At 43.4% G+C, this 12500-nt stretch overlaps 1 protein-coding gene across 12 annotated transcripts in view; it reads left to right on the top strand.

The window, feature by feature from the left end:
* ct (homeobox protein, cut) overlaps positions 1 to 12500 on the top strand; it is a 992784-nt gene that overhangs the window by 753750 nt on the left and 226534 nt on the right. For 10 of the 12 annotated variants that reach the window (XM_070100612.1, XM_070100616.1, XM_070100608.1 and 7 more), the window contains 5 exons: positions 7806 to 7951; positions 9054 to 9245; positions 10003 to 10270; positions 10839 to 10968; positions 11905 to 12046. In XM_070100612.1, the coding sequence (XP_069956713.1) occupies positions 7806 to 7951; positions 9054 to 9245; positions 10003 to 10270; positions 10839 to 10968; positions 11905 to 12046 (878 nt within the window). The remainder of the gene's footprint in view (positions 1 to 7805; positions 7952 to 9053; positions 9246 to 10002; positions 10271 to 10838; positions 10969 to 11904; positions 12047 to 12500) is intronic. The other 2 variants (XM_070100613.1, XM_070100607.1) reach the window with 1 other exon arrangement.

Raw genomic sequence — 12500 nt, 5'->3', positions numbered from 1 at the left:
ATATGAACATTGATTTACACAACCCAGAATGGATGACTTGTTGCACTGCGGGCTCTCATAGCCTTCCCCTACTCCCACTCGCCTACAAACTCAACTCGGCACCTTTACATAAATTACAAAAACACGTCGAAAGGAGAAATGAAACTTAAAATGCTGTAAAAAAATAAGAACATTTCCTTTCTCGATTAATACTCATTTTCGCCAGGTGCGCACGCCGCCATGTTGGCACAATAGACGCCGAGGCAGTAATAGGCGAACAAAAGACGACACGACGGATCTGATCGCCTTACCCCCGCCGCCGCTCAGATACACGAGCCAATCAAAGCTATCCAGTAGCCTTCCCGTGGGCGCTCAGCTGGTGGATCCTCTTGCTGAGTTGCTGGCGCCAATATTTTTTGTTCATTGTACATTCCGTATATCTGTGCCTAATTTTACTGATAAAATGTATTATTTTATCCTTGAAGTAGTGTATACTAGCGGAGAGGAAAATTTGAAGAATTACGAAAACTGGCAAAAACTGGGGAAGACAAAAAAAATATACAACCATTCATTTATACATTACCCCGTGCCTTAAAATAACACACACACACACACACACACACACACACACACACACACACACACACACACACACACACACACACACACACACACACACACACACACACACACACACACACACACACACACACACAATAAACCACAGCACATTACCAGTTCAACCAAGCTATTAATGTAAAATGCACCTGCATTACATTTGATCTCTGACAATCTGAAGTCCAATTACAGCAAGGAAGTCTGGCAACGGAAGGCCGACTCCAGTCGTCAAAACCAAGGAAGTGAACCATAATAGAAACAGATTTGTAATTTGTCAATGTCATTCTCAAGTTCCATTGTGTGGGGGATGTAGCCCTTAGCTGGGCTTGTTTCGCAGCCCCCCCCCCAGCTGATTTCCTCTCCTCACAGAAAAATCAATTACAAAGCCATCTGTTTTGGTAACCTTTCAATACTGGAGACATGTAGGAGCAGGTGAGAGACTTTGACTCTATTCACGGGTGTGGGTCGTCATGTGAAGAATGTGTGTGTGTGTGTGTGTGTGTGTGTGTGTGTGTACATACACACATTACAAAAAATGGCATTCCTGACGGTGAAACAGAACTGTACTAATCCTCAATCACTTCACTGATTGTTACTTTATATGAGCCTCAATATTATCAAAAAAGTCTGATTAGGAGGATTATATTGTAATACTTGTCCTCGCCGGGTACAGCGTTCCCGAGCGTATCGGATGAAGACTATAAGTATACCTCTCATGGTATACCCACTGTGTACTGCTACTACCTTGTTCTACACGGTAGTTACATTATGGGATCAACAGCTTGCTATATCTGCCCTGTCACATTCCATCAAAGGATGGGTTCAACAAGGAGATGAGAGAAATTAGGGAGGTGGGGACAAAGGAGGAAAGGGAAGATGGGGAGCAAGAGGAGTATTTTAGCGAAGCCAATCCCTGATAACGTCCTTCATAAAGCTCTCCTTGAGCGAAACAACGTTACAATAAAGGCTTAAGCTGTGTAAGATATGAAATAAAATGACCATAAAATGACACGGCATGTATGTCTTAAAATAAGACATACGTGCCATGTTAGGATATGTTAATGAGGAACGTTTTGCCACGAATGACTTTTCAGTCATGAAGAAGCCATTCGCCGTGAAACCCTCAAAACATAACACCGTACACTGCTTTTCCCGAAAAACCAGCACTTAAGAGGAACCTGGTGAAATTTCGGACCTCTCTGGACCCATTGTCAAGTCACAAACAAGGCTTAAGATGAGTCATGTGTCCTTGTCATTTACTAGCCGGGTCACTGTCCCGTCTGCCTACAGCCAGTCATCGCGGTGTACAAATCTACCTTTTGGTTTACAACGATTTAAGGAAACACTGTGTTTCGGGTGTCCGCGTTACTTGGTTTACTTAATCTAGTTATTGGTGGTTCAAACGTTCTTAAACATGGGTTACTTAAGAGTAAAATAATGTAAATACTCTAAAAGAAACTTTGGTTTTTCTACCGAGTGGTTGGTGGAGAATGTCTAGCTTCGTAGATCGTTCAGAAATAGACGAACTCAAGCTCGTTCGTAAACGAAGTATTACGAAGACAGATCGGGAAAAGACGGAGACATTTCTCACTTCTACAAGAATTGCTGTACACAAAGGCCTCTGTATTGGACGTTCTGACTACTTGTCTTCAACAATCTCTCTCACTGTAGCACTATGGCCCGAGTGAATCGTAGCATATACATTACATCAGATGGCAGAGAACATATATCAGCAGCAGAGTACATACATCACATGGGCCAGGATATACATCAGATGGGAGAGTATATAGATCAGATGGGCTAGCATATACATCAGCTGGAAGAGTACACACATCATATGGGCGAGTATATACATTAGAAGGGCGAGTACATAAGATCAAATCAGCATAAGAAGCAGGTTCGTGTAAGAGTGGGAGGGAGCTAGAAGGACGTAAGCGGAGTGTATCCAACACAGGTAGACTGCAAACACAGACTCAATACACCCCCACAACACCCCACCCACCGACCCCGGAGGTTGCCAGTTAATGTGATGTATCCGGACACACACACTGGCTACATAATTACCTTTATTCTGGTGCTTGCGTCACTCGCAACAACCGCACTGAGATTAATGTAACTGTCTCGGAGAAGATTTCCCGGGCCCAGCTTTGCGCAAGTTGCTGTATCGTCTGCCTCAGGGAAACTGATTTGTTGACTTTACTGGGCAGCGACGTTGATATGTTTTTCTTTTTATCTGTGACTCTTCCCGAGGTGCCAAGTCACACACCAGTACTAATATGATTCATATTCACCGCTAACAAGTAAAATATATATACAGAAGAGCAGAGAGAGAGAGAGAGAGAGAGAGAGAGAGAGAGAGAGAGAGAGAGAGAGAGAGAGAGGGAGAGGGAGAGGGAGAGAGGGAGAAGGAGGGAGAGGAAGGGAGAGAGGGAGAAGGAGGGAGAGGAAGGGAGAGAGAGGGAGTGTGTGTGAAAGGGACGGACGGACGGACGGACGGACACACACACACACACACACACACACACACACACACACACACACACACACACACACACACACACACACACGTACACACACAAAGGTTGCTGTGATCATAATTCAGGTAGAGAGAGATCCGGGAGGTTGACACACAAATTAACGCTCAATCGTCGCCATCAAACATTGGGATTCAACAGTTAATTTGCATACTGAGGTGCAGACCGCTGGAGGCTGAGCAATTGATACGTTCCACCTGGCGGAGACTAGCAGTGTCGGGCTCCATGCCTCTCTTATAACTGTTAATGATTCAGATAATCGTCCCAGCACCACGGTCTCAGACCAAGTGCCTCTCTTATAACTGTTAATGATCCAGATCATCGTCCCAGCGCCACGATCTCAGACCAAGCATCATAAATCTCTGAAAGGTATCTTGCACGAATAAAAAGCAGAGTCACCTCTCTTATACTATTACCTAATGGTTATAACCATGATTTTTAAAGGAATGAATCGGTAAGCTAGCGGAAGGCCTCGGTCAGATGACCAAAAGCTCCAAATGCGGGTCATATATGACTAAGAAGCGCGTCAGGAAACACTTACCTTCTTTCCTGACAAATCTTACCTGCATAACCTAACCTTTCTTATAAAGCTTCTCTATGTAGAGCGATTTTTTGGCAAAATCGATTAGAAAAGTGCATCAAAAATTGAATAACATACAAAGGAAGCTTTTAAATAGACTATTAAAGTTTGAAAGTGCTTTGTCAATCGCATTTTCGAAAAACTGCTCTCTAAAGCGGAGCTTTGCAAGAGAAGTTACTGCACGAAAATAAATATACGTACTCTGTAAATGAGAGTACATGAGAGACAGAGCACAGGACTCTGAAGTCCCCCACCGAGGCTGTCTACTGAGAACTATTTACTTCTATCAAGTATAAGAACTCACGAGTATCATCGAGGTGTACGAGTCAAAGATAGAAAAACAGAAGGCTCTTATTGTAAGTTGATTAATAATTCATGTTAAACGCTAAACTCATGTGGGTCAGTGCATGACGTGGTAGAGGATTGTTTCCCCCGAGCTTCCTACTTGTACTCACCTGGATGTTTAAATATCCACTCTGTAAGTAGTAGCCTGGAAGATTTACCTGCCATCCTACACCTTCACGAGATGGAAAGAAAAGACCAGCAGTGCTTCCAGGTGGGTAGCACCTCCCTCATGGTTGCTGCCAGGAGGGTAGCACCTCCCTCATGATTGCTGCCAGGAGGGTAGCACCTCCCTCATGGTTGCTGCCAGGAGGGTAGCACCTCCCTCATGGTTGCTGCCAGGAGGGTAGCACCTCCCTCATGATTGCTGTCAAGAGGCCAGGACCTCCCTCATGATTGCTGTCAGGAGGGCAGCACTTCCCTCATGGTTGCTGCCAGGAGGGTAGCACCTCCCTCATGATTGCTGTCAGGAGGGCAGCACTTCCCTCATGGTTGCTGTCAGGAGGGCAGCACCTCCCTCATGATTGCTGTCAGGAGGGTAGCACCTCCCTCTTGGTTGCTGCCATGATGGTAGCACCTCCCTCATGGTTGCTGTCATGATGGTAGCACCTCCCTCATGGTTGCTGTCATGATGGTAGCACCTCCCTCATAGTTGCTGCCATGATGGTAGCAGCTCCCTCATGGTTGCTGCCATGATGGTAGCACCTCCCTCATGGTTGCTGCCATGATGGTAGCACCTCCCTCATAGTTGCTGCCATGATGGTAGCAGCTCCCTCATGGTTGCTGTCAGGAGGGTAGCACCTCCCTCTTGGTTGCTGCCATGATGGTAGCACCTCCCTCATGGTTGCTGTCATGATGGTAGCACCTCCCTCATAGTTGCTGCCATGATGGTAGCACCTCCCTCATGGTTGCTGCCATGATGGTAGCACCTCCCTCATGGTTGCTGCAATGATGGTAGCACCTCCCTCATGGTTGCTGCCATGATGGTAGCAGCTCCCTCATGGTTGCTGCCATGATGGTAGCAGCTCCCTCATGGTTGCTGCCATGATGGTAGCACCTCCCTCATGGTTGCTGCCATGATGGTAGCAGCTCCCTCATGGTTGCTGCCATGATGGTAGCACCTCCCTCATGGTTGCAGTTTACCAACCTGCAGGTTAATATAACAAAAGATTTTCCATGGATCCAAATGTCGTACTGCCGACAATAATGAATAAAAGACGCACACTGCAGAACAATCTTTTATTGCAGCAACGTTTCGCTGTGATACACCTCTATAATGATCGAAACGCTGTCCCAGAAAAAGAAGTCAGTTCTTCAAAGTTTATCTTTCCTTCATGATATATTTTGTTCATTTTGTCTCGTATGGCTTTGAATTTCAATGTACATTTATTTCTTAGCTTAATGTCAGGTAAATACTTAAAGGTACCGGAGATTCCGATTAATTTAATATTCCAAAACCTAATTGTGCACGACTGAATCCAGGAATAAAATTGAGGCTTAACGTTTTCTACATACCACAAGAGTGATATTAAAAAAAATGCCCTACTAATTATAAAGACCATTTGATGATGCGAAGAATATCACTGACGGCCTTTTTAAAACGCCGACAATAGCCCACGTGAGTTCACTCTGCAGATGCACTGGTGTTAAGTTATTGCTAATGGGTCCTCTATTGATTGCAAAATTATAGGCGTCAGCATTCATCACCGTTGAGTGGTCCAATAACCTCCAGGAGAAGCTCACAAAAAAGAGAGTTGGATCCTGCAAGTCATGGGTGTTAATTCGAATCAGCTGGAAGGTTAGTTTCCATTCAGGTGAAGGCTTAGAAGGAATAGTGATTTGTCATTGAAGGTAGCTGGAACGTCTTTTAAACATTTCGTGCATTAATGTCGTACAGAGGAAATGAAGCTGTCGGAACGTCACCGCTCACAGCAGTAGGAAACAAGTCCACACACTATCAACATAGGCTTACATTCAATATTATTTCAGATACATTCAACAAACTCGCATACATTCACTGCAGTCTAAATATAGTCAAGTCTCAAATACATTTGATATATCAGATATATTCAACACATGCTCAAATGCATTCAAATGTATACATCAGTCTCAAATACATTCAATATGATCTCCCAGCTGGTAGCCACAATTTCAGTCTCCGAAGAAAGGATTTCACTCTGTTCCTAAGCACAATAGTACGAAGACTTACCCCTTTCCATTGTCACTCAACCCTTAGGACGCCTCTTTCCTGCCTTCCTTCAACCCTTAGGCAGCACCCACCTTTCCTTCAACCCTTAGAAGACACCTACACATCCTTCCATTAACCCTAAGACGCCGCCATCCCTCTTTCAACCCTAAGACGCCGCCGTCCCTCCTTTCTTCAACCCGAAGACGCCGCCAGGCCGAGTCCATGACGAGCACCTCCGTTTTCCCTTTGTTAGACGCCGATCAAGGACAATGATTCGTGGGATGTATTGTGTAGAAGGCGCTGTTTACCTAACACCAGTAGCGTCGCGCATCAATGGCTACCTGATGGACTTGCTCGGCTCGCTGAATATTAAACAGGACCTCCCGAGTGGCCGCCGCGGGATGAGAAAGGTAGTTGGGGATAGGGGATAGGGACGAGAGGGATGAGTCTCAGTGGACGACTGGATGCTGATGAAACGGGGGGAAAGGGAAGATCACGCTGACCAGCAATGTGTGTTATAGTGAATACAGACTGGGAAGAGTGTGTTACATTATTAAAGGATACGGAAGGATGCCGTAGGCATCTCCCAGCAAGAAAGATGAAGAGTATCACAGTCAATGTATAATTTTACAATTGGTAGAGGGACACGGTGAGCCATGGACAAAGACACGGCGAGCCATGGACAAGGACACATCGAGCTGCGGACAAGGTGAGACACGGGCAAGACAGATGGGTTCGCCTCGCAGAAAAAGGGATACGGTTGGGGTTATCACACCTTCACGAGAAAATCTTGTGTTTGGACGAGTGACAGAAGCTTTGGCGTGCAAGGTTGAGATGCTCAGAGAGGGAGGAACGGGGAAAGGGATCCCTTACAAGACCCTACAAGATCATTTCTACGAGACAAAGACACCTACAAGATGATCAGTAGCAAAATACCCTTTAATGAATAAAAGTTCGAATATTGTGGCTGGAAAAAGTCCTAACCCATAAACTCGAAAAAAACCTGACGAATTTTCGATCCGTCCTGGATCATTTTCAGACCTCAAGTGAGTTTTCCGGGACGGAGCGCAACGTCATCTAGATTGCATTTACTGTTGTGGGTTACTAGTGAATTGTTCCATCCAGCCACGGTATTATGCCTTATTCTTCACAATAACAAAAGCCACGAATGGAGACATTATATATGTATATAATATAATAGAGGTTGCTCAATTTTTTCTTAATAACCTTTCCACCCCTCTTTCCGATCCTCCCCTCCCCCCCCCCACAAACACACACGCGCGCGTCGTTCTTAGTCCTTTCTACCAGTACCGCCACCAGTATATCAACCCTCTACACCCCCTCGCCATCACAATCATCACACCACCACACTCACCGCCACCACCACAACATCACCACTACATGCATGTAAGTGAGACACCTGCAGCGCAAGTATCTCAATTACTTATTTGTCGGTATTAGATACCATCTCTGACCCACTACAATCACACCATCAAACCCACCCCAACAATTACCCATTATCACAATCCCTACCACCATTCACTGGCTGTTTCTTCTTCCTCAGGAACATACGAGAAGGGAGACTAGGTCCAGAGGGCCTCTCCCTGGCACCCAGGTCCCTGGAAAACCTGCTGGTGGACAGAGCGAAGAGCGAACACGATCTCAAACTTCCCACTTCGGAGTTCGGTAAGCAGTTTCACGATGTCTACGGTGAGTACTCGCTCAGTTCCACTCACTTCCGCTGGCTTGGCTTTTGGCTGTTGCGAACCCTTTATTTACTTTACTTCACTTACATTTATTACTTAGTGCTTTTAGGGAATAAGAGGGAATAGATGGATAGAAAGGGCGAGTGGGGATGCGGTCTATCGAAGAATGACGTGGATAGGTAGTACAGAAGGAAGGATTGAGGATGAGCCGATGGTTAGATGAATGAAGGTTAGATGGATGAACGGATAGGAGAGGATATGATCAAAGCATAAGACCACAGAAGCACTGCGTAGGCCTACTTACCTAGGGATGGGTGGATAGGAAAAGAAGGCTGGAGAATAAAGTGTGCTCTCTTAGAGAGCTAGACAGATGGGTGAATAAGAAAGGATGGATGGTTGAGTATGCTGTCATAAAGAGCTACACAGGTAGGGTTATCTGTAGGATACATGTAGTTGCTTCCGGAGGTCACTGCTCCCGCGGATTGGTCCCAGACCAAGCTTCCTGGTGCTAGGCAAAAGGACACATGTGCAACTAACGCGACATTTTATTGTGGCAACGTTTCGCTCTTCAGGAGTTTTGTCCTTTTACCTAATATACTGTCGATAATTCTACCAACATTATTACAAGCTTCCTGGTTGCTGGTCTGTTCGACCAGGCTGTTGGTCGCAGAAGGAAGACAAGTGTGTTATTCTAACAGCTGTAGCTGCTGCATATTAAAAGGGAGGAGGTAGTTACAATTAAGAGCTGTAGTTCTTTAGGCATCTGCTCTAGAACCTTGAGTCTAGATGCTCTTTTGTTTAGTTTCTGCAAGTGCTATTTCTGCTATTTTAGTTACGTGCGAAGAAAAGTATTTGGCTTTTATTTCTTTTAAGATGTTTGAACTATTGATGAATATGCTGAACAAGAAGACCATACCCTGCTGTTTTGTTTCACTGTTATTTAAAAATATGATCCTGCAATCTGGTTCGAGCCAAGGAAGGGGGACATAGCTCTATTACCTTGGATCAAGGTCCCTCCCTTGAAAGTGACATAAAGCTGGGAACAAGCAGCACCACCAGATGATCATATTACACAGGTGGTAATGTTATGCATTTCTCCCTTGCAGGACCGCTGCCTCCCATGGGCCACGCCCACCTGCACCCTCCACTGAGGCCCCACCTGCCACCTCCACTCGCACCTCCCCCATTGGCCTCCCCTTTGCAACCCCTGGCACCGCATCCCCCACCAGGCACACCGCTACACCATCTGCTGGGGGAAGAGTGGCGCCGATCCTTGGAGAGACACCATCTCAGCTCAGGTTAGTGACACCACCTACATACTCCCAGCTTAGGTTAGGGTCATCTTATTGGCACTTAGATTAGTGCCAGCTATTTGAAACCTCAGGTTAACACTATGCACTTGACAATTACTTCAAGTAAGCGCCACTTTCTTGCCACAGCTTAATTAAGTGCCACTTTTTTGACAGCTTGGTTAAGTGTCACTTTCTTGACGCAGCTGAAGTGCCACTTTCTTGACATTTAGGTTAGGGCCAATTCCTGATACCTGCAACTTAGATGAGTTCGACGCTGACACTTCCAACTCTAATATAACATCAAATATAACCCAGATATGATTAAAAGCTCAAATATAACAAAAAAAAATCATAAATAAAAATTCATATATAACTAAAAATTCATATGTAACTAAAAAACAATTTAGATATAACTAAAAAAGTCAAATATTACTAAAACTAATAAAAAGGTCGATTACAATTTATAACTCAAATATTCACCAAAAACCTTATGGCGACGTTTCGGTCCATACTGGACCACTGTAAGGACAGAAACAGGGCAAGAAAATTAGAAAGGCCTAAAAGACAATACTCAAAATAAAAAATAAATAATTAAAAAAATAATAAATATAACTCAAGTATAACTAAAAATGGGAAATATAACTCAAACGTAACATACCTCGGTAGCAGAGAGACCACGTAACAGAGAAATTATATAATCTTGCAGATGGGCAATAAACTAGAAGCGTACTTAGCTAATTCTTCCTCTGCGTCTCATCCACAGGCCAGATGTCCCCAGACAGCGGCGGTGTCCCAATGGAGCGCTCGGACTCCCGGGACTCTCCTTTAGGAGACATCAACATGAAGAGTCCTTCCTCCCTCGCCAACGGCTTTCCTCACGAAACCAAAAGCCCCTTTCAGTCCAGGGACGACCGTTCGCCCTTCAAGGAAGAGATCCCTTCGCTGGCCTTCAAGTTCGAGGATCGTATTACTGGAGAGTCGCTCATTCCCAAGGGCGACCCAATGGAAGCCAGACTGCAGGAGATACTTAGGTGTGTGTTGTGTGTTAGTTACCAGTCGTCAAAGGCACTTGTCGATAAACACTTGGCCTGTTGTTCGGTGTGTGTGTGTGTGTGTGTGTGTGTGTGTGTGTGTGTGTGTGTGTGTGTGTGTGTGTGTGTGTGTGTGTGTGTGTGTGTGTGTGTGTGTGTGTGTACGTGCGCACGCGCGCGCTGCTAAACGTCTTCGTTGTTAGTGTAATAAAAAAATACTAAGATATATTAATTTCCTTTAGAAAAAGTGTGCACATACATCTTTGCATATGTATACCAGCTTTTAATTTGTGTATACCAGATTGCAGTTTGTGTGCACCAGCTTGCAATTTATGCACAACAATTTCCAATTCGTTTACACGAGCCTACAGTCTGAGCACACCAGCTTGGTGTGTACACTAGCTTGTAGTGTGCACACCAACTTGCAATCTGTGTGCACCAACTTGTAATCTATGTACACCAACTTGAAATTTGCGAATACCAATATGCATTCTGTGTACTCCAATTTCCAATCTGTGTACACCCACATTTATATCCCCATCTCATTCGTCCTCCGTCTCCTCCGCAGATTCAACATGGAGAAGTTCTGTCAACAGAATCTAGACACACTCACCCTGGCTAGGCGGGTTAGAGAGCTGCTCTCCATCCACAACATTGGCCAGAGGCTTTTCGCGAAATACGTTCTCGGACTCTCACAGGTGGGTTCCAATCCTCCTAATCTTCAAACAGGTTCAGATTCGCTTACTCTCTGCGAAGATTCACATGTTAGGAATCGACGTTCCAATATATATATATATATATATATATATATATATATATATATATATATATATATATTATATATAATATGTCGTGCCGAATAAGTAAAACTTGGGATTTTGGCCTAATTAGCAACGCTCTTCTTGCCGAATAAGGCAAGCGAAAATTTGTGTATGCAATAATTTCTTAAAAATCATTCTGAACCTAACGAAAATATATTTCATTGTGTCTGTTTATTATTCAATTACTGAAAACTTATCTAAAATATATTTAGTTGGATTAGGCTAATTTAAATTGCGCTTGTTATGATTAGGTTAGGTAAGTTTACTAAGGATCTTTTCGAACAAAATTATTAATTTTTACATTAACATGTATGAAAAATATATATCTTTAAACGTAAAAGAGAAAATTTTAGAAAGGATTTAATTTGAAATGAGTTCTTGCTAACTGACCAGTTTTACCTATTCGTCACGACTAATATATATATATATATATATATATATATATATATATATATATATATATATATATATATATATATATATATATATATATATATATAACCTTCAACTGATATTCAAAATTTTGCTTCTCATCTCTTTTCTCCGTTTTACATTTTTCTCTGTTACCACCTTTATTATAATTTTACTCCTCACCTCACTTCTTTAACTTTACATGAATTAATACCTGACAATTCCTGGCGTCTTATTTCTAAAATTTGTTTTTCTTCTTCCATACTGTTTCTATTTTCCATAATTTGTCCTTTCCAAAACTTTGTTGTTACTTTTCTGTAATTCACATAGTTATTCTGTGCCGCCCACTGAGGGATGTGTGTGTGTTTGTAGTCTGAACAGTGTTGCTTGCTGTCTCTGCAGGGTACTGTGTCGGAGCTGCTGTCTAAGCCCAAGTGTTGGGACAAGCTGACGGAGAAGGGGCGAGACTCGTACCGTAAGATGCACGCCTGGGCCACCGATGACAACGCTGTCTTCCTCCTCAAGTCACTCATCCCCAAGAAAGGTGAGTACCGAAAAGTCTTCTGGGACGGGGCCCTGGGATAAACTGTGGGTGTCGTGGGGGTAACTGTGGGATTTACAGAGCACTCTGTGCACAAAGCATTATATAACTCGCAAAGTTACACACATCAAAATTATTCATATAATAAAAACAATAAGAAATACTATCATACGAGGTACTGAAAACCACATCAGTTCATTTACATTAAAAGCTTTTCCTAAAATGTCGCCGAGGTCTCAGTAGACAGCAGAGGTAATGAAAATATTATGGGCCTTAAGAATGTTGAGTCCTGGTAAACATTCAGAACTCTGTACCACAAAAAATATATCAGCACTTAAGACATCTACAGAAAATAATAACCCTATTAAGGAAAAACATACACACGCGGTCCTGCCAAAACATTATATATATATATATATATATATATATATATATATATATATATATAATATATATA

Source organism: Cherax quadricarinatus, chromosome 73, assembly GCF_038502225.1.
Source record: "Cherax quadricarinatus isolate ZL_2023a chromosome 73, ASM3850222v1, whole genome shotgun sequence".
Classification (NCBI taxonomy): Eukaryota; Metazoa; Arthropoda; class Malacostraca; order Decapoda; family Parastacidae; genus Cherax; species Cherax quadricarinatus.
Note: the sequence above shows the minus strand (reverse complement) of the source record. Positions and strands in the feature narration are given on the sequence as shown.